General features: G+C 37.7%; 1 protein-coding gene across 1 annotated transcript in view; it reads left to right on the forward strand.

Moving 5' to 3' along the window:
- The window catches only part of LOC128660698 (leukocyte elastase inhibitor), a 95,080-nt gene that overhangs the window by 66,169 nt on the left and 7,391 nt on the right, over window positions 1–21,520 (forward strand). The window contains exons 3-6 of the mRNA XM_053714657.1: window positions 3,938–4,078; window positions 11,977–12,094; window positions 17,095–17,237; window positions 17,321–17,488. Coding sequence (XP_053570632.1) covers window positions 3,938–4,078; window positions 11,977–12,094; window positions 17,095–17,237; window positions 17,321–17,488 — 570 coding nt within the window. The remainder of the gene's footprint in view (window positions 1–3,937; window positions 4,079–11,976; window positions 12,095–17,094; window positions 17,238–17,320; window positions 17,489–21,520) is intronic.

Below are 21,520 nucleotides of genomic sequence, written 5' to 3' on the forward strand. Positions count from 1 at the left end.
AAAATATAAAACATTACTTTTTTAGTAACAACTATTATTATTACTTTACTTTAGATTAAAGCACTGGTTTTCAAACCTGTCCTCAATACTCCCCAACATGCCAGATTTTCAGGATTACCTTGGATGAGAGCAGGTAAAATAACCATGTTTACTAATCAGCTGATTATTTCACCTGTGCTCCAGTTCAGATGTCCTCAAAATGTGGCCTGTTAGTCAGGCCTGAGGACTTGTTTGAAAACCAGTGGATTAAAGTAAACATAAAAAGAAAAAGATTGTTAAAAAAATAATAATAATAAGCAAACCACTTATTTGTTTTCTTGCAAAATGAGCAATTTTCAATCTAGCCCCTGCCCACAGCTAAACAAGGAAGCAGAAATGGCAAAACTTGAGTTTTAGGTCACATGATTTTTGCATCAGAAGTCCTATATTGATCATGAGCAATAAACTGACTGGAACTATTTTATGGTGTCTCCTAGCAACGCTTCAAAAGAAACACTATACCTTTTGCCTTCCTGTTGAGGCTTCCTCCTCCTTGAGGGACTGGGATAGGAAGTAATGGACACTGCAGCAATTAAGCAAAAAAAAAAAAGATTTAAAAGTAAAATTATTTTAAAATTATGAATATTACATATTGCAATGATAAGCCACTGCTTAGTGCTTTTTCGATACTACAATGAAACAGACTGTTACGGTACCAACTGTGTACCAAGGGTTAACCCCAGATGAACAATGTCCTGCATAGACAATCAGCAATTCACAACCCAGCCAGTTTCAGGTTTAAAACAGAATGACAACTTTATTTGAAGGCAGCACACAGATTTATACAGGTTTTTGACCCCCCCTCAGATGGGGGTTGAAAGAATGTTGTACATTAGATAAAAGGGAGAAGCGCCCTTGACATGATACAATAGGATTATATTACTTAAACACTTCAACCACAAGACACTCTTGACTCTTCTTATCACTTTCTCTCTGGAGGTGATCAAACAATAGAATGCTAAGCATTAATTAGATTGTAGCTGGAGCCAGCCACTTGTGGTTAGAAAATAAAGTTAACACTTTCAGTCCTGACCGAAGGGTCTGTCACATAGCTCCCCCCTTGTGGAACACTCCGGCAGACCCGGCTTGACCCTTTTGCGGGTCAACCTGGGGATGACCGGACTAAGGGGTGGTAGGCATGTCAGTTTGCTGGGACAATCCATTTGTATTCCCGTTATGAGAGAGAATTCCTGTCCATACAAACAAGGGTTCAACTTCCTCAGTGCCCAGACTAGGGCTAAACAGTCCTTCAAAATCTCATCAGCTTCTTTACGAGTTTTCTGTACCTGCTCTTTATAGGTATCCACAATCCCTTCATACTGACATAGGGTGCCCTTGAGTTGCTGCACCTCACTATGAGCCAGCGTCAGCTTCTCCTCAAGTGTCACTAAGTTTGTCTTTAAGGTTTCATGTTCCACTCTCAAGCTGGTGTTTTCTGCAGTCTGTCGGTGCAGCCTGTCTAGCAGAGATTCCTGTTCTAAACGTGCTTTTTCCTCTGCGCTCCTCTTCTCCTTCATCAGCGCATTGTAACGGGACTTCCACGTATCAATAGCGGATAGAGATTTACTGAGCTCAGCGTCCTGGGGCTTAGCAGCAGGGGGGTCAGTCTCTGCTGCACGGATCTGAGCACGGGTAGTCACAGGGTTAACATCAGCGGGACCCATGGGAGCATAGGCAGAAACAAGGGGGACCAAGGTATTTCCAAGGAGAACATCAGCTGGTAAATCCTTCATGACCCCCACATTCACAGGTCTAGCGCCCCCTCCCCAATCCAAATGCACCCTGGCAACAGGCAGGCGGAACACAGTGCCCCCTGCTACCCTCACAGCCACAGTGTCTCCTGTGTGCTGTTTCTCAGACACCAAGTTCTTTCGAAGCAAGGTCATGGTAGCACCAGTATCCCATAGACCACTGACCTCCTTCCCATTCACTTTAACCAGTTGCCGGTTATTCCGGTGGGCAGCTTGCACAAGGTCTGCCTCATGTAGGATGCTCCAGCATTCTTGCGCCTCTACGTAGCGGGCCGCAGGCTGAGGGTTACGTGTGATTCCGCCGGCAGGTCTTCTCCAGGACTGTGCTTGGTTCGCTGCATTTAGGGGACACTCTGGTCTTTTGTGCCCTAGTTGCTTACATCCAAAGCACCGAATAGGTTGTGAGTAGCCCCGCGAATTGAACCGGGCTCTCTGAGGGTAGTTCGTGGCCAGAGGCCGTGTGGTATAGCGGTGCGCCGGGGGTTGGTAACTGGCAGCTGCTGGGGTGACTGGGGGTCTGTACTCTGGCAGGGGGCTTAGTGGTAGCAGTGTCCAGTTTGCGGGCATCCGTATACTCATCTGCCAGGCGAGCAGCTTCATGCAGGGTGGAGGGTTTACGGTCCCGAACCCACTCTCGAACTCCTGCGGGTAACTTGTCGAAGCAATGTTCCAACAGGAATAGCTGCAGCACCTCTTCCCCAGATACGGCTTGGCACCCCGCTATCCAGCGAGCTGCTGTGCGGTGCACCTTACATGCCCACTCAAGGTAGGAATCACCAGCCAATTTAACAGTGTCTCTGAACCGTCTCCGGTATGCCTCCGGTGTAACCGCATACCTGGAGAGCAGAGCCTCTTTTACAGTATTATAATCCCTGACTTCCTCATCTGGAATGGCCCGAAAAGCCTCTCTGGCCCGGCCGGATAATTTTCCGGATAATATCATGACCCAGTCCTCTGCGGGTACCTTGTGTAGTGCACATTGCCTCTCAAAATCCGCAAGGTACCCATCAATCTCTCCTTCTGTTTCCAGGAAGTTTTTAAAAGCTGCAAAATTTACTTTTCCCTTTTCCACTGGGGTTGCTGTGACTTGGGCTGCTGCAGCGCCGCTTTGGCGAAGTAGGTTGGCCTCCACAGCTGCTATGACCCGGTCGATAATTTCGGCAGATGGGTTGGGGCCATAATGTGCCAGTCTTATTTTAACCGCCCGATCAAAGCTTGCTTCTGCGGGGGTTCTGTCTGCTATGCTGGGCCCATTGGTTCCTTCTGTCCCTGGTACTCTTTCCATCTTAGTCATGAACATCCCTTTGTTAATTTTTTTAAATTTATTTTTACTAAATATTTAAGGCCTAGCCCAATCAGAATTCTCCTTTTAAACAGTTATGCTTAGAGCTATTATCTATTCACCAAATATTCAACAGTAGCACTTTTTGGGCTCAAAATGAAAGGGCTGACACTCTAGATGAAATAAATTGACATAAGAAGGTTCACATTTGGATTAAAATGTGTTTTTTCCCCCCCAGCAAATTATGTGTGTTGGACTATTGATATCAAATATAAATAGACATGACTACACATCTATTTGGAGATTCATTAAGAAGAGTAGAGCTGCTTGATTGATCCTGTTTATTGTCTCTTGTCCAGTGAAATTGCAGCATGCTTTGCTGATGCTAACATAAGCATCTCTACTCTTTGACCAGTCTCCCAGCTCTCAGTGAATTAGAACCTGCGCTTATGCACTATACAACATTCCAGCTGCAGGAATGTAGTCACATAGTACTCAAAAGATAGAAACTAAATTGGAAGCATGCTCTTAAAAAAATAAATCTAAATGTTATATATATGATCACAAAACATTCACAGTGTGAGGTCTTAAATGATATGGGTAAAAATGGTTGTATATAGTACCTGAATTGATAGCTCCACCATTCTTTCTTGGGCCATATATATATATAATATATTTGTAACAAAATACATTATTGAATGTTATCTAAGGAGAGGTTTCAAGACACAAAAATGCTCTATTTAAGGAAATAGTTTTCAGTAATATGAAGAATGATTTTTTAGGTAAGCTTACAATTATTATTTTCTCCTTTTAACTCTGAAGATAAATTGCTCATGCATTAGTGGTTTTTTTCTTTTCTTTGCAGACTCTGCATTTTGATGGTGTCAAGGATCTTCATCCAAATTTTCAAGCTTTAAATGCTGAAATTAACAAGAAAGGTGCATCCTCTTTTGTCCTGAATCTAGCTAATCGCCTGTTTGGTGAGAAGACATTTGGTTTCCTTCCAGTAAGTTGACACCAGCTCTCTGAGTGTATTGGCACTTGGTCATTGTCAAAATATGTATACTACACAGTGCTCACTTTATAATGATGTTTGTCTTTGTTTTACAACTAAGTTATGTATAATTAGATCATATCAGGTCTACATCTACATCTGGCAATTCCTTGGAAAATGTTTTCAGTGAACTGTTGAGTCATTTAAGTAGGCCATACAATAACATTAAATGAATTGCATAATTTACAAATGCCACAAGAATATAGATTGTGTGATGGAAAAATTAATAGCTCAGATAAAAAAAAATAATAATCTTAAATTCCCGATTCATCAATGGAAATACCTGAAGGACATGAATCCACATTTTTTCCTATTAAATAATAATTTCACTGATTTTAGTTATTTCTATAAAAATGGCTTTAATAAATGACTATTTTTGCAATTTCAAATTTTGTTTTGGATGTGCTTGTAAGAATGAGGAACACCACCAAGAATTAAGTACATTAAAAATGTTTACATGTTATGAAATTTTATCCAAAAAACAAGTTTTAGATGTTTTCTTTTGTTTTTGCAATTGCAATATTCTATGTGATTAGTACCTACAAATGATCTGTGAGGGCAAAGTAATGTTTACAGAACCTGTATAATTATGTAAATGTACTTGAAAGAGACATGAAAACATAAAATGTACCTTTCTGATTCAAATAGAACATACCATTTTAAACAGCTTTTCAATTTATGTCTATTATCTAATTTGTTTAGTTCTCTTGGTATCTTTTGTTAAAAAATATACCTAGGTAGGCTCACATATATGCCTCTTGTTATTAGCTTACAAATGTGCTCACCTAACGCATTGCTGCTCTTTCAACAATTACCAAGATAATATATCAAAATTGACAATAGAAGTAAAAGGTTTTTTTTGTTTTTGTTTTTAAATGTATGCTCTATCTGAATCATGAAAGAATACATGATGGTTTCATATTCCTTTAATAGATAAAAACAGTTTAGTTGCTAACGTATGTGTACAATTAAAACAAGACACACTAATTTATATCACTTGTGAACAGAAATGTAGCTTTTAGCTATTTTGTGTTTATCAATTAAAAAAATGACCAGGGGCGCGATCCGATATAGATCGCAGTTTGCGGCGCAAGCGAGGGAACCGGCGTCGCCCGCAGTTTCAGCTCACAACTCGAGCTATCCCATATAAGTCGCCGTCAGATGCTAACGCGCCGTAAGTCTGACAAACCAGCGATGTCCAGAAATCTGCGTAAGTACAAATTTCTGGCGTCGCCAGTGACTTGCGGCACGTTATAAACTGCCGGCGCCTATAAAACCTGACTAAAGTCTAAAACACCCGCACTGTCTAACACGCCTCCCTAACATAGCCCGACAAGTCTAACACGCCTCCCTAACATAGCCCGCACTGTCTAACCCTCTATCCGCTATCCCCCCTCACTATCCTAACAATAAAAAAGCTATTAACCCCTAAACCGCCGCTCCCGTACCCCGCCGCAACCTAATAAAGTTATTAACCCCTAAACCGCCGCTCCCGTACCCCGCCGCCAGCTATATTATATCTATAACCCCCTAAAGTGAGCCCCTAACACCGCCGCCATCTATATTAAAATTATTAACCCCCAATGTAAGCCCCTTACACCGCCGCCATCTCTATTAAAATGATTAACCCCTAATTTAATCTACCTACCCCGCCGCCAGCTATATTATCTATATTAACCCTAAGTATATTATAGTTAATATAGGTATTACATTATATATATTAACTATATTAACCCTAATTATATTAGGGTTAATATAGTTAATATAGTTACTATAGTATTTATATTAACTATATTAACTCTATCTAACCCTAACACCCCTAACTAAATTTATATTAAATTAATCCAATTCATTTATAAACTAAAATATTCCTATTTAAATCTAAATACTTACCTATAAAATAAACCCTAAGATAGCTACAATATAATTAATAATTACATTGTAGCTATGTTAGGGTTAATATTTATTTTACAGGTAAATTGTTAATTATTTTAAGTAGGTATAATAGCTATTAAATAGTTATTAACTATTTAATATCTACCTAGTTAAAATAATTACCCAATTACCTGTAAAATAAATCCTAACCTAAGTTACAAATACACCTACACTATCAATAAATTAAATAAACTACAAACATCTATCTAAAAATACAATTAAATTAACTAAACTAAATTACAAAAAACAAACAAACACTAAATTACAAAAAATCAAAAAAGATTACAAGATTTTTAAGCTAATTACACCTATTCTAAGCCCCCTAATAAAATAATAAACCCCCAAAATAAAAAAAATTCCCTGCCCTATTCTAAATTAAACAAATTTCAAAGCTCTTTACCTTACCAGCCCTTAAAAGGGCCTTTTGTGGGGCATGCCCCAAAGAATTCAGCTCTTTTGCATACAAATACAATACCCCCCCCCCATTACAACCCACCACCCACATACCCCTATTCTAAAACCACCCAAACCCCCCTTAAAAAAGCCTAACACTACCCCCTGAAGATCTCCCTACCTTGTCTTCACCACACCGGGCCGAACTCCTGATCCGATCCGGGAGATGTCTTCCTCCAAGCGGCAAAGAAGAATTCTTCCTCCGGCGACGTCTTCCTCCAAGCGGCAGCAAAGTCTTCATTCTTCCGGCGGCATCTTCAATCTTCTTTCTTCGCTCCGCCGCTGCGGAGCATCCATCCCGGCCGACTACTGAACTTGGAATGAGGTACCTTTAAATGACGTCATCCAAGATGGCGTCCGCCGAATTCCGATTGGCTGATAGGATTCTATCAGCCAATCGGAATTAAGTTAAAAAAATCTGATTGGCTGATGGAATCAGCCAATCAGATTCAAGTTCAATCCGATTGGCTGATCCAATCAGCCAATCAGATTGAGCTCGCATTCTATTGGCTGATCGGAACAGCCAATAGAATGCGAGCTCAATCTGATTGGCTGATTGGATCAGCCAATCGGATTGAACTTGAATCTGATTGGCTGATTCAATCAGCCAATCAGATTTTTTTAACTTAATTCCGATTGGCTGATAGAATCCTATCAGCCAATCGGAATTCGGCGGACGCCATCTTGGATGACGTCATTTAAAGGTACCTCATTCCAAGTTCAGTAGTCGGCCGGGATGGATGCTCCGCAGCGGCGGAGCGAAGAAAGAAGATTGAAGATGCCGCCGGAAGAATGAAGACTTTGCTGCCGCTTGGAGGAAGACGTCGCCGGAGGAAGAATTCTTCTTTGCCGCTTGGAGGAAGACATCGCCCGGATCGGATCAGGAGTTCGGCCCGGTGTGGTGAAGACAAGGTAGGGAGATCTTCAGGGGGTAGTGTTAGGCTTTTTTAAGGGGGGGTTGGGTGGTTTTAGAATAGGGGTATGTGGGTGGTGGGTTGTAATGGGGGGGGTATTGTATTTGTATGCAAAAGAGCTGAATTCTTTGGGGCATGCCCCACAAAAGGCCCTTTTAAGGGCTGGTAAGGTAAAGAGCTTTGAAATTTGTTTAATTTAGAATAGGGCAGGGAATTTTTTTTATTTTGGGGGTTTATTATTTTATTAGGGGGCTTAGAATAGGTGTAATTAGCTTAAAAATCTTGTAATCTTTTTTGATTTTTTGTAATTTAGTGTTTGTTTTTTTTTGTAATTTAGTTTAGTTAATTTAATTGTATTTTTAGAGAGATGTTTGTAGTTTATTTAATTTATTGATAGTGTAGGTGTATTTGTAACTTAGGTTAGGATTTATTTTACAGGTAATTGGGTAATTATTTTAACTAGGTAGATATTAAATAGTTAATAACTATTTAATAGCTATTATACCTACTTAAAATAATTAACAATTTACCTGTAAAATAAATATTAACCCTAACATAGCTACAATGTAATTATTAATTATATTGTAGCTATCTTAGGGTTTATTTTATAGGTAAGTATTTAGATTTAAATAGGAATATTTTAGTTTATAAATGAATTAGATTAATTTAATATAAATTTAGTTAGGGGTGTTAGGGTTAGATAGAGTTAATATAGTTAATATAAATACTATAGTAACTATATTAACTATATTAACCCTAATATAATTAGGGTTAATATAGTTAATATATATAATGTAATACCTATATTAACTATAATATACTTAGGGTTAATATAGATAATATAGCTGGCGGCGGGGTAGGTAGATTAAATAAGGGGTTAATAATTTTAATAGAGATGGCGGCGGTGTAAGGGGCTTACATTAGGGGTTAATAATATTAATATAGCTGGCGGCGGTATAGGGGGATTAGATTAGGGGTTAATAATTTTTATATAGGTGGCGGCGGTGTAAGGGGTCAGATTAGGGGATAGATAAGGTAGATGACAGCGGTGTAAGGGGTTCTAATTAGGGGATAGATAAGGTAGATGGCGGCGGTTTTAGGGGCTCACAGTAGGGGGTTAGTTTATGTAGATGGTGGCAGGGTCCGGGAGCGGCAGTTTAGGGGTTAATAACTTTATTAGGGATTTCGGGGGGGGATCGCGGTTGACAGGTAGATAGACATTGCGCATGCGTTAGGTGTTAGGTTTATTTTAGCAGATCGCGGTTGACAGGGAGATAGACATTGCGCATGCGTTAGGTGTTAGGTTTATTTTAGCTGCCAGTTTAGGGAGTTACGGGGCTCCAATAGTCAGCGTAAGGCTTCTTACGGCTGCTTTTTGTGGCGAGGTGAAAATGGAGTAAGTTTTCTCCATTTTCGCCACGTAAATCCTTACGCTGCATATTGGATACCAAACTGCGCGGGTTTGGTATACCTGCCTATAGCCCAAAAAACTACGGGCGACGGCAGAAATATACGCGCGTAACTTCTAGGTTACGCCGTATATGTGATACCAAACCCGTGCAAATATTGGCGTCGCCGGCTTTTGCGGGCGACGATTTTTATCGGATGGACCCCCAGATACACAAAAATGGTGTATTTATTAATTATTAATCAGAAATTATTAGCAATAAGGAAAACCAATATTACCAACTGACTTTTAAAAGGTTAACTTTATTCCTCAAAAAAAATTAAATAAATCTAACAATCACTGACAAATTAAATATCTCCTAAACCATTCTAATTGGCAGTAGTTTGAAGAGAAAAAAACACATTTTCCGCATAGCTGCCAACAGTGCCAAGGATCATAAATGTATTTTATAAATAAGTAAAAAAAAAAATATAGGATCAAATGTATTTGTTTAAATGTTATCTGTACAACAATATCTAGCTTTATCTTGCCTCTTCAGTAGTGTTTTAAGTACTGTTCCATTTTTTTTTCTTTCTCAAAGGCTAGTTTAAAGGGACATAAAACAGGTTGGGATAGAGACAAAATAATATAATATGTACTTTAATTTATTTACCTGCAAATGTATACTGCAGTGCCTCACCATTAACCCTTTCTTTTTAGTTTCTGAATTGTAAAGCTCTAACCCCCCCCACACATTTCCTTCTATAGCTGTATCTATATCTATTGTTGCTTTGGTAGAATGCAAAAGTGCATAGGGATTATCTGCTAGAGCAGTGATTTTTAACCTTTTTTTTGCCGTGGCACACTTTTTTACATTAAAAAATCCTGTGGCACACCACCATCCCAAAATTTTAAAAAAATCACACATTGTAGCCTAATACAGCATATATATATATACACATACACACACACACACACATACTGTATGTATTGTGCTGTTATGCCATGCCTCCTACAAACTACCCCTGCACTGGGAGTAAAAAACAAGCAAAGTTTAAAAAATATGTCACACTGTTGTCAGTCTGCCGTGGCACACCTGAGGATCTCTCACGGCACACTGGTTGAAAAACACTGTGCTAGAGCATGCCTAGAAGCTGTGAAAGTTGAAATACAATGCCTGTGTCTAAACACTGATAAAGGGGGGGGTGGAGTTGGCTGCTCCAGGCAGTTTAGATATGTAATTAATTTTGCTTAATTTTTAAAATGATTTTAAAATACTTGTCAGCAATTTTAAAACATTTTTTTTCTGCAAACTATTTTTAATTAATTAGCCCTTTCATGATATACACAGAGCTCAACCTGTTTTATGTCTCTTTAAGATAGAGTCTTCAAAGACCTTATTTGTCCATCAATGTAGATTATAGGGGGTCTTATGGGTTGCTTTGTTTAATTGTGCAGTACCTCTAAACAAGTAAATCTAGTAGAAAATGATTACTCAATAGTTCCACTTCCACCCTTGACATGTAGGTTTATGGCAACCTTTTTTTTTTAGCAGTTTCTATTTTTAAGGTTGAGAACCACCTTTGTTACCCATAGGAAAAAAAATCCACTGGTTAAAATAGATAATTCATTAATGTAACAAACAGCTTTTCTGTCCAAGCACAGGTCTTCTCAGTGTCAGGTGGAGTGCTGTTGTTTTGAATGTAACAAAATGGAATCAATGGCTGAGAGGCTCAGCTCACCACAAGCCTTTACTAATGCACTAACGTTAACACAGTGTTTCAACAGAGGCCAGGGATAAGAGAACAATGAGACTAAACATAGTAGCTGAACTCTTTCAAGTACTTTTAATCGTCTCCTACAAAATAAACAACAATTAAGTACTAGGAAGTAACTGTAAGTTAATAAATTTAAATATCAAAGAAAGACATAGCTTTGCATAAGTTTAGTATCTCTATCAAGGCGAACATAAATTTGCATAAGTTACTTAAAGGAATATTAAACCTGCAGCAGAAACAGAAATCACTTCTTTAGCCTGTTCTGGCAATTAAAATTATCTGCAAGTTTTCATGGTATATATAAAGAAGCAGAAACTTTGTCACAAAAATAATCATGGTTTTACACAAATACATTTGATATAAGATGTTTTTTTTGTAATGCTGCTCTGCTATAGTTGTATAATTCCAGATGAAATGGCCCTACTTTGCAAACCACCTGCTGCGTGAACTTGTCACCTTAGCACATTGCATTGATGATTTGAAAAGCAAAGTCTACAGAGTCTTTGTAGGAGTTGGTTGAGTCACTCAGCAGCTACTTGTGTAACAGCTGCTGTGATAAATTAGAACATATGGGGGGGCTGCATTCTCACGTTTCAGGAGAGGGTTAACACAGGACAGCTCTGATTCTAGTATAGTTATATAAACATGCAAATAGTTCTTGCTTGCCAATGCCTATTTACTCTAGGCTAAGAATGGATGACCTGGTGCACAGAGGTGTGTATCTAACTTGTATTTCTATTAAATATCTGAAGGTTTTGTTACTGTAAATTTTGATATGGTATTAGTGATTCACAGTGCTAATAAGGGCTTCTAGCCAAGTGCAAATACAGACTTCCTTCAATGCTACATGCCTGCACATTAAACTTTACAGATTATTTTTTCTTCTCAAAAGTCAAACATTGATTCTTGTAGAGGTCAACATTGTAAGCAATATATTCTCACGGTGTTATATATTCAATATATATAGTAAGTTAAATGTAATAATACATTGCTCTAGTTCTTAAGCATATGTTATTTTTAAACAAATGCTCATTGGTAACTGCGTTCATCCCCTGCATAGGCATTAAACTCATACAAAAATCATGCTCCCAGTATGTTTCTAAACAGGACACATCTGGTGATTGGTGGCTACATAGATATTTTGCTCTTGATCGCTCACTGGCCATGTCTTGCACATAGCAACCAAAATTTGTTAAATAAAAAAGACAGAATAATTAACAAAATTATGTTTATATTATGACTATCCAATATTTCAAAAACAATGAATCTCAATTTGACTTAAAATTTTAATATCAACATATTACTATTCAAAGTTTCAGATTTTTATAGGCCCTATAGTACTGATATGATAATGTAATTGTTTATTTAAAATTATCTTTGCAGGAATTTTTACATTCTGTACAAAAGCAATACAAAGCAGATTTGGGAACGGTTGATTTTGTCTCTGCTGCAGAAGATGCCCGGAAGGAAATTAACCAATGGGTATCAGAGCAGACAAAAGGTAACATATTATTACAAGAAGGTATACTCCATGTTTTGGGTGGCTGATCGGTTTACATTAACATTCTCTTTTCAGAAAAATATTATCTTTAAGTCGTACCTCCCCAAATTTCATGAACTGTATACAGAATCTAACATAATGGATATGACTAGCCTTGTCCTCTACAGTAGGTCTCTTCAAACTACGGGTCGGGACCCATTACTGGGTTGCAACACCATGTTTACTGGGTCCCGACTTGTGTGTGTATGTTGTAGGAGAGTGTGTGTGTGGTGTGTGTTTTATATCATAGAGTGTGTGTTGTATATGAGTGTGTGTGGTGTGTGTTGTATGAGACTGTGTGTGTGTGTGTGTGTGTGTGTGTGTGGTGTGTGTGTTGTATGAGTGTGTGTGTTGTGTGTGTTGTATGAGTGTGTGAGTGTGTGTGTGTTACTACCTTTTACAACACTGGAAAAGTTTGACTACAATCAGGAATAAAGTACACATATATTTAATCACTTTACCAAAAATTGCAGCTATCTTGTATATTACTTCAGAAATGTTCAAGCATAAAAATAGGGTCGCAAAGGTATGTGGTACCATGGTACTGGGTCTTGGGAGAAAATGTTTGAAGAACCCTACTCTACAGAGTCAACCCAAAATTGGCTCCTCTAAACAAGGCAATTGGTGGATGCAGTTTGGCTATTAAAAACAATTGCACCAAACAAATTAATTTGGTTTAACAATATTTAGACTCGGCCGAAATGTTATGCTATGGCAAGACAATAGAACTGTCTTATAATTACAATTTGTCTTAGTGTCCTTTCATTTGTCTGTGCAGAAACCAGTGGTTGTATGGTGGGAGGGTATGCGTATTTAGGGGGTCATTTTGGTAACCTAAATTTTTTCATAGGGATACAAGGACTTAAATATTTAAAATGTGGACTGTCTAAGTAAATCAAAGAGCAGAGAGTTTTTTTTAGACATTCTCACATTCTATTTACCAAAAGAGCTTAAATGTTTTACATGATTTAGTGAAACATAAATTTGAACATTTAGCGCATGTAAATCATTTATTTAATGAAAACAAGATAATGTGAGCTGCAATTACACATACAGTGCAGTTAAAAAATGGGCCACCTTAGTGATCTAAACTACAAAATGACAATGCACTATTCATAAAGGCAGGTTGCTGTCTCAAAACTATTTTACAGAATTCTCCACCTACCACTTAATTTATTTGGAAGAGTCAATCTGGGCATTAGTCAGCAGATAACCAAGCTAGCCATGGTCATAAAAGTTAGTATAAATTGCATTTATTTGCAGTCGTTATCAGTTAAAGCCACTTAGGATCAGATATGTAGCAGAGTTTTAGCCTTGAGATGTCAGCAGGGTGCATTTCAAGTTCTGAGTATTAGAAATTGCTCAATTTTCAGAGCTAAATTAAGTGACAACTGAGCAAAATAAATGCTAACAAATTATGCAAAAATTAACATTTTATATACAAATCTAAAGGTGTTTACTGTCCCTTTTAAATATTTTAATCTTTTTGGCTGTCATTAACAAACATAAAGCAAATGATTAATTTCTTTTTGCCAGTAACAAACATGTGTGTTTTATGTTTACCATTTGAGTGCCAGTAAAATACAGAGTCATTTGCAGCATTTGTGCCAACAACAAACATATAGCTAGAATGTATCTCTCCTTAGTGGCAAGAAACAGAGGGAGACCTGATTATAGTTTTTCACTAAACCTACATAGACTGCAAGGGCCACTCTTCTAAACTAATACTATTGGGTGTTAAGATCCTAATTTACATATCTTACTATCTCACAAGTGCAATAGTTTTCAATATGTAAAAACCCTAGCAACTTGTTTTCAAGTACAGCTATGCACATTAAAATGAAATTGATTCAGTTTCTCTCTAACTGAAACTTGTTTGTAGTGTAGATAGAACTAGATAGAACTACTTCATAATTACTTTTGGGAAAGATGAATCAGTTCAGTAAAGTGGGCCCAAACAGAACCTCTTCTTGAGTTAGCAGATAAAGTTTCAGGTCCCTTGGCTAGTCCAGCTACATAATAAAGCTACACTGAGTACCAAAAAGCTGGCAAGTCTTTGATGTGTGAGCCTTTCATATTGAACAACAATGTAGTAGTGGGATGGCTGGCACTGCAATTTCCTATAAAAAAAAAATCTCTGCTACATCTGTTATATGGAAACAAATCCTTTCCAAAGTGTGTGCATTCATTGTATCCTAAAATGGTATTAGCACTCTACAGCATTCTAAATATACTTATGATAGTTATCATGCATGCAATTTCTAATTAACTGTGTAGACTAGTGCCAAATTATGTAAGCTACTTCTATAACTCCTCCTTAAAGGGAAATAATTTAAATTCACATCTGTATATTTTAGCTTTGAATAAATAACATTTTTGCAGCACTGCAGAACATTTGTATTATTAAGAATGCTTCTGGTAAAATGTACCACTGTTTTATGTACCTATAGTATTATACCCTATGTGTCCTCATTCAAACACTGATTTTGCTCAGAGAGCAGATAATGGTTTGTATCAAGCTAGAGATGACTCTAACACAATGTAGCAAAATCATTATAACTTTCTTTAAACAAGAACTTCCAAGCCATTTGCTTTAAGCCAATGGAAACATGTTAGCTTGCAATAAAACCAACTATTTAATATCAATTGGCATCTGCTGTGAAAATAGTGCATTTATCATAAACCAATAGGGAGCTGTGATACCAAAATGTAAAACTTTATGGAACACATATATAATAAAAGTTCAGATTAAAATTGTATTCCATATATCATTTGTAGACTAAATTCAACTTTCTATCTGCATTTTTACTTTTGCAAGACCATGAGTCAAGTCATGAGTTATAGAACAATTACGAGAGAATGAATACAAGATGTAAAAGGGGCACCATTATGTTGATTAATGGCACTCCATGTGTATGCCAACTTACTGGTTAAGTCAGGTATCTTGCACATGAATCTATCTCAATACATTCTAGAACAGTGATTTGCAACCTTTTTTTTGCTGTGGCACACTTTTACATAAAAAAATCCTGTGGCACACCACCATCCCAAAATTTTACAAAATCACACATTGTTGCCTATGCCATGCCTCCTACAAACTATACATGGCATATTGACATTCATTCACAAACAATCATAATGATTGTCTGTGAATGAATGTCAATGTCATGGTTGTAAATTATGCCTGATGAGCCTGTCACATACCTACCAATATTTCAAAATTTGAAAGAGGGACACCCCCGTACTGTTGTCAGTCTGCCGCGGCACACCTGAGGATCTCTCATGGCACACTGGTTGAAAAACACTGTTCTAGAACACATTGCTAGCTTCAAAAAAAGATCAGGTGTTGGAGCTTACAGGATTCTCACTTGGTTAATCTTCATAGAGCATCCTATTGGTACAGTAGCTGCCCATTTACACTGGACTTCATATGTTTTATTTAGCTTATAATAGTGTTGTTAGGAGTACTAAATTGTATGTTGTGTTATTTAAAATGGTCCTTACAGTTCAAGCAAAGGGGTTAGACAAGGGTGTTCTTTGGCCATGTTTAAATTATTATCAGTTATTTGTAGAGTGCCAACAGACTTTGCAAAACTATTTTTTTATTATTTGTATGAAATAACAGCATTTAAACATGATTTTTTTTCTATTGCCTAAAAATTTGAGGTTAAGCTGTTTAAATTGTAACTTTAACCTATTACATCTATATAATGTGTGAGCTTCCTGCTAAGGGACATTAGCTTTTAGGTAGAAATGCTGATAGTCAGCCAAAGGAGCCTTTGCAGGAAGTAATAATCAGACATTTAGCCTTAGCAGGGAGTAATAATCAAGCAGTTCGCTTAGCAGGAAGTAATAATCAGTCAGTGAGCCTTAGCAGGAAGTAATAATCAGCCAAAGGATCCTTAGCAGGAAGTACACAATTAGCCAGTGAGACTTAGCAGGAAGTGTGCAATCAGCTAGTGAACATTTGCAGGAAGCAATAACCAGCAAGTAATAATAAGCCAGTGAGCCTTAGCAGAAAATGCACAATAAGCCATTGAGTCTTAGCAGGAAGTTATAATTAGCCAGTGAGCCTTAGAAGGAAGTACACAATCGGCTAGTGAACCGTAGCAGGAAATACTAATCAGTTAGTTAGCCTTAGCAGGAAGCAATAATCAGCTAGTGAGCCTTAGCAGGAAGTAATAATCAGCCAGTGGGCCTTAGCAGGAATTACACAATCAACGATTGAGTTTTAGCAGGAAGTAATAATTAACCAATGAGCTTTAGCAGGAAATACACAATCAGCTAGTTAGCCTTAGCAGGAAGTAGTTATCTGCCAGTGGGCCTTAGCAGTAAGTAATAAGCAGTGAGTGGGCCTTAGCAGGAAGTAATAATCAGTCAGTGAGCCTTAGCAGGAAGTACACAATCAGCCATTGAGATTTAACAGGAAGTAATACTTAGCCATTAAGCCTTAGCAGAAAGTACACAATCAGCCATTGAGATTTAGCAGGAAGTAATAATTAGCCAGTGAGCCTTAGCGGGAGTGCGCAACTGTATATAAACTGCCCTACATACACCATACATGATACATACAGGATATGTATTTGCTTCAAACTGAATATTTCACGCCAGATGCCCTCAGGCAAAACTTCATTATGACTCCCAACTGATTTGTATATTCAGTTGCTAATAGCTAACAGGGTCTAATAGGTTAACTCCCTTTACTTAAGAATTCAGTAAGAACAAACTCTGTAAGGCTTGTAAACTGCTCCCAGAACCCAGAGAGCTTCACATAATATTGACCACATATATATAGCACATAATACTGGCAGCGATTATATAGACCTCCATGATTGAACAGTCTGTATCACTTAGAGTTATACTTGACATTTCTCACAGCTTCAGTCCCTAAAACAATCCCCCTTACTAATGCTGTAAGTATAACATATTAGAAAATTGTTAACAAAAACATTGTTTTATAGGTAAAATTCCTGAAATATTGAGTGAGGGGTCAGTCGATACAACCACCAGATTAGTGCTGGTTAATGCCATTTACTTCAAAGGAGACTGGGCTGAGAAATTCAACACTGGGGAAACCAAAGAAATGCCATTTCATTTAAGTAAGGTAAATAAAGTGGCTTCGGACTTGCTTTTTTTACACTTATAAAGCTTTATTTCATACATGAACATGTATTGTGTTTGTTACAGAATGAACAGAAGCCAGTGAAGATGATGTATCAGATGAAGAAGTTTCCATTCACATACATACCAGAAATCAACTGTCGTATTTTGGAACTTCCATACGTAGGACATGAACTCAGTATGATTATCATGTTGCCAGATAGCATTAAAGATAACACCACTGGGCTACAACAGGTACTTACATAATACGACGGTTTATTTGCAATATTGATGTTAAGTATTTATTCTTCAAATAATTTAGCCAACTATAGATCTGAATTTCCTTAAAAAGTATAGTGTAAAACACAAAAATACTAAAGAGATGATAAAATAGATATTGAGTACAGGGAGCATTTTTCTATGAGGTACCTTCAAAAAGTATACCTTTGTTTTGTTTTACAAATTGGTTTTACAAAATAATCTACATTTGTAGACATACCAAAATATAGGGAAATGCCATATAATAAACAGCATGTGAATAACTAGTTTTTAATTATTTCAAATTTAGAAATTACATTCATTCCCTCACTTTGTACCACTTGTAGTAGGAATTAAGTATCCAAGGAAAAAATTAGATATCCTTTTAAACTACTCAAAATGGTCAATAATTCTCATGTCCAAACTCGCTTATCATATATAAAGAAAAAAATAATAATAAAAAAAATATATATATATATATACTGTGTATATATATATATATATATATATATATATATATATATATATATATATATATATATATATATATTGTGACGGGAACACTTTTAACCACGGTCTTCTAGGGCACAAATGCAGCACAGGACAATCCACTGTAGTTTAAAAGGCTTTATTTTTCACAGCAATAAAAAACAGGCAGTTCATTTTCAAAAGAGGGAAATCCTTCCTCTGCAGCAAAGTTAAGTACTTTTAAATGTGTCCCAGCACTTCACAGCATTCCACAAGTGCTTTGTAAAAATAATGTCCTTTTACAGTTCACAGGAACAAAAGTCTTTTACACAGTGTAACAAACACACACACCAGCTTCTGTAGCTGTATATCTCTCTCTCAAGGCCTAAGTGAGGCTGCTATTTAAACCCTCACAACTTCTAATTAGCCACACCTGTGATTAGCTGCTGGACAGCTTCACAGCTGTCTGGGATAATCAAATACACACTCTTTCTCCCTGGGGTTTTAACTGAAAGGAGAAATAGCATGTACAATGCTTGGTCTTAAATATCTTCCATTTATAACCAGGCCTTGCTTTCTGTCACATATCCTCCCCCCCAGCTCACACCCAGTGGGTTGAGCGACCATGGACATCAATGAATGTACCCGAGACAAACCATCAGCATTGCCCTGCAAAAGACCGGCCCTGTGCTCAACAGTAAAATTGAAGGGTTGCAAGCTAAGAAACCACCTAGTAACCCTTGAATTTGTTTCCTTATTCTGACTCATCCATGTGAGAGGAGCATGATCTGTTATTAATTTTTAATTTTCTTCCCAACAGATAGTACCTAAGGGTCTCTAAAGCCCACTTAATGGCAAGGCATTCTTTCTCCACTAAAGAATAGTTCTTTTCCTGTGAAATAAGTTTTCTGCTTAGGAAAAGGACAGGATGCTCTTCTCCCTGACACTCCTGCGAGAGAACTGCTCCTAAACCAACATCAGAGGCATCTGTCTGTACAATAAAATCTTTAGCGAAATTGGGGGTAACCAAAACTGGATGGGCACAAAGGGCATCTTTCAAATGCTTAAAAGCTTGTTCTGCTTCTGGGGACCATTTTATCATAATTAGGGCCCTTGCTTTTGTGAGATCTGTCAAGGGTGCCGCAATTGTAGTGAAATTCGGGATAAACCTTCTATAATAACTAGTTATCCCAATAAATGCTCTTACTTGTTTTTTAGTTAGAGGCTGTGGCCAGTTCTGTATGGCCTCTACTTTTGTTGTCTGAGGTTTAACTAATCCTCTACCAATAGTATAACCCAAGTACTTAGCTTCCTGTAAACCAACAGTACATTTTGCAGGATTGGCAGTTAACCCAGCGGACCGTATTGCATCAAGTACTGCTTGAACTTTTGGAAGATGGGATTCCCAATCTGTACTATAAATTATAACATCATCCAAATATGCTGCCGCATAACGAACATGGGGTTTCAGAATTCTATCCATCATCCTCTGGAATGTTGCCGGGGCCCCATGTAAACCAAATGGCAACACCATATACTGAAATAAGCCCTCTGGGGTTGAAAAAGCTGTCTTTTCCTTTGCTTGACTAGTGAGAGGCACCTGCCAATACCCTTTCGTTAAATCAATTGTAGTGAGATAACGTGCTTTTCCTAGCCTTTCTATTAACTCATCTACTCTAGGCATTGGGTAGGTGTCAAATTTGGAAACACAATTAAGCTTACGAAAGTCATTACAGAACCTTAATGAACCATCCGGCTTTGGAACAAGCACGATTGGACTGTTCCACTCACTTTGTGATTCCTCAATTACCCCAAGCTTTAACATTTTTTCTACCTCCAGTTTAATAGCCTTTCTACGAGCCTCAGGGACCCTATAGGGTTTAAGGCAGACCTTCTTCCCTGGTTCTGTTATTATCTCATGCTTAATAACATTCGTTTTTCCCGGTACCACAGAAAATACCTCTTTGTTTATTCTAATAAAATCCTTGATCTCTCACTTCTGATGTACAGATAGGGTTTCCGATATATTTACCTCTGGTTCAGTGACAGGGAGTTCTGTAGGTTTTAAGGCAACTAAAACTTCCCTATCTTTCCAAGGTTTTAACAGATTTATATGATATATTTGCTCAGGTTTCCTTCTCCCTGGCTGACTTACTTTGTAATTAACATCACCCACTTTCTCAATTATCTCATATGGGCCCTGCCAAGTAGCCAAGAATTTATTTTCAACTGTAGGGACCAGAACTAACACCCTATCCCTAGGTTGAAACACCCTGGCTCTAGCATTACGGTTGTAGCTGTACTTTTGTGCTTCCTGTGCTTTTCCCATATGTTCCCTTACAATGGGCATGACAGCTTCCATACGATCCTGCATTTGGGAAATATGTTCAATAATACTTCGATAAGGTGTTGTCTCTTGCTCCCAAGTCTCTTTAACTATATCTAGTAATCCCCTGGGATGCCGCCCATATAACAGTTCAAATGGGGAAAAACCTGTAGAAGCCTGGGGAACCTCCCTGATAGAGAACATTAAATAGGGTAACAGAAGGTCCCAATTTCTCCCATCTGTGTCAATTACCTTTCTTAGCATACTTTTGAGAGTTTTGTTAAACCTTTCTACTAAACCATCAGTCTGAGGGTGATATACTGAGGTCCTTAGTTGTTTTATGCCAAACAACTTACACAATTCTTTTGTAACCCTGGACATAAATGGAGTTCCTTGGTCTGTCAAAATTTCCTTAGGTATCCCGACCCTGCTAAACATTAGCATGAGTTCTTTTGCTATAGACTTTGCAGAGCTGTTACGAAGGGGCACTGCCTCAGGATAGCGTGTAGCATAATCAAGGATTACCAGTATATACTGATGTCCTCTAGCAGATTTAACCAGCGGACCCACCAAGTGCATAGCAATTCTTTCAAAAGGCACATCAATTATAGGCAAGGGCACTAAAGGGTTACGAAAATCTTTAGCAGGAGCTGTAAGTTGACACTTAGGGCATGAAGCACAATAATCCTTGATGGCTACAAATATCCCTGGCCAATAAAACCTTCTAAGAACTCTCTCTTTGGTTTTCTCAACTCCCAAATGCCCCCCTAGAATGTGGTTATGTGCAAGATTTAATACAGTGTTCCTAAAAGTCTGGGGCACCAAAAGTTGTTTAACAATGTCTGTTCCTTTCTTCTCTACACGATATACCAAATCATTAACTGCTTCAAAATAAGGATAGGGTAATACATTTCCTGGCTGTGTCACAACATCATTTATAACCCTGATATTATTTCTTGCCTCTACCAATGTTGGATCCTCCCATTGGGCTTTTTTAAAATTACCAGGGCCACCAACCAGATCTATCAAATCATCAATATTTTCCAAGCTAGTACTTGGTACTTCATTACTCTGAGAAGGTTGATCACCTACTAATACAGGCATAGGGCAATAAATCTTATTTTTCTCCTTTTCAATGGAACCCCCTTCAAAATCAGTTTCAGAGAAAGGAAATACATAAATATCAGAAGTTTGACATATTTCTGGAGATTCCCATAACTCCAGAAATTTTGGAA

This window comes from Bombina bombina, chromosome 5, assembly GCF_027579735.1.
Source record: "Bombina bombina isolate aBomBom1 chromosome 5, aBomBom1.pri, whole genome shotgun sequence".
Taxonomy (NCBI): domain Eukaryota; kingdom Metazoa; phylum Chordata; class Amphibia; order Anura; family Bombinatoridae; genus Bombina; species Bombina bombina.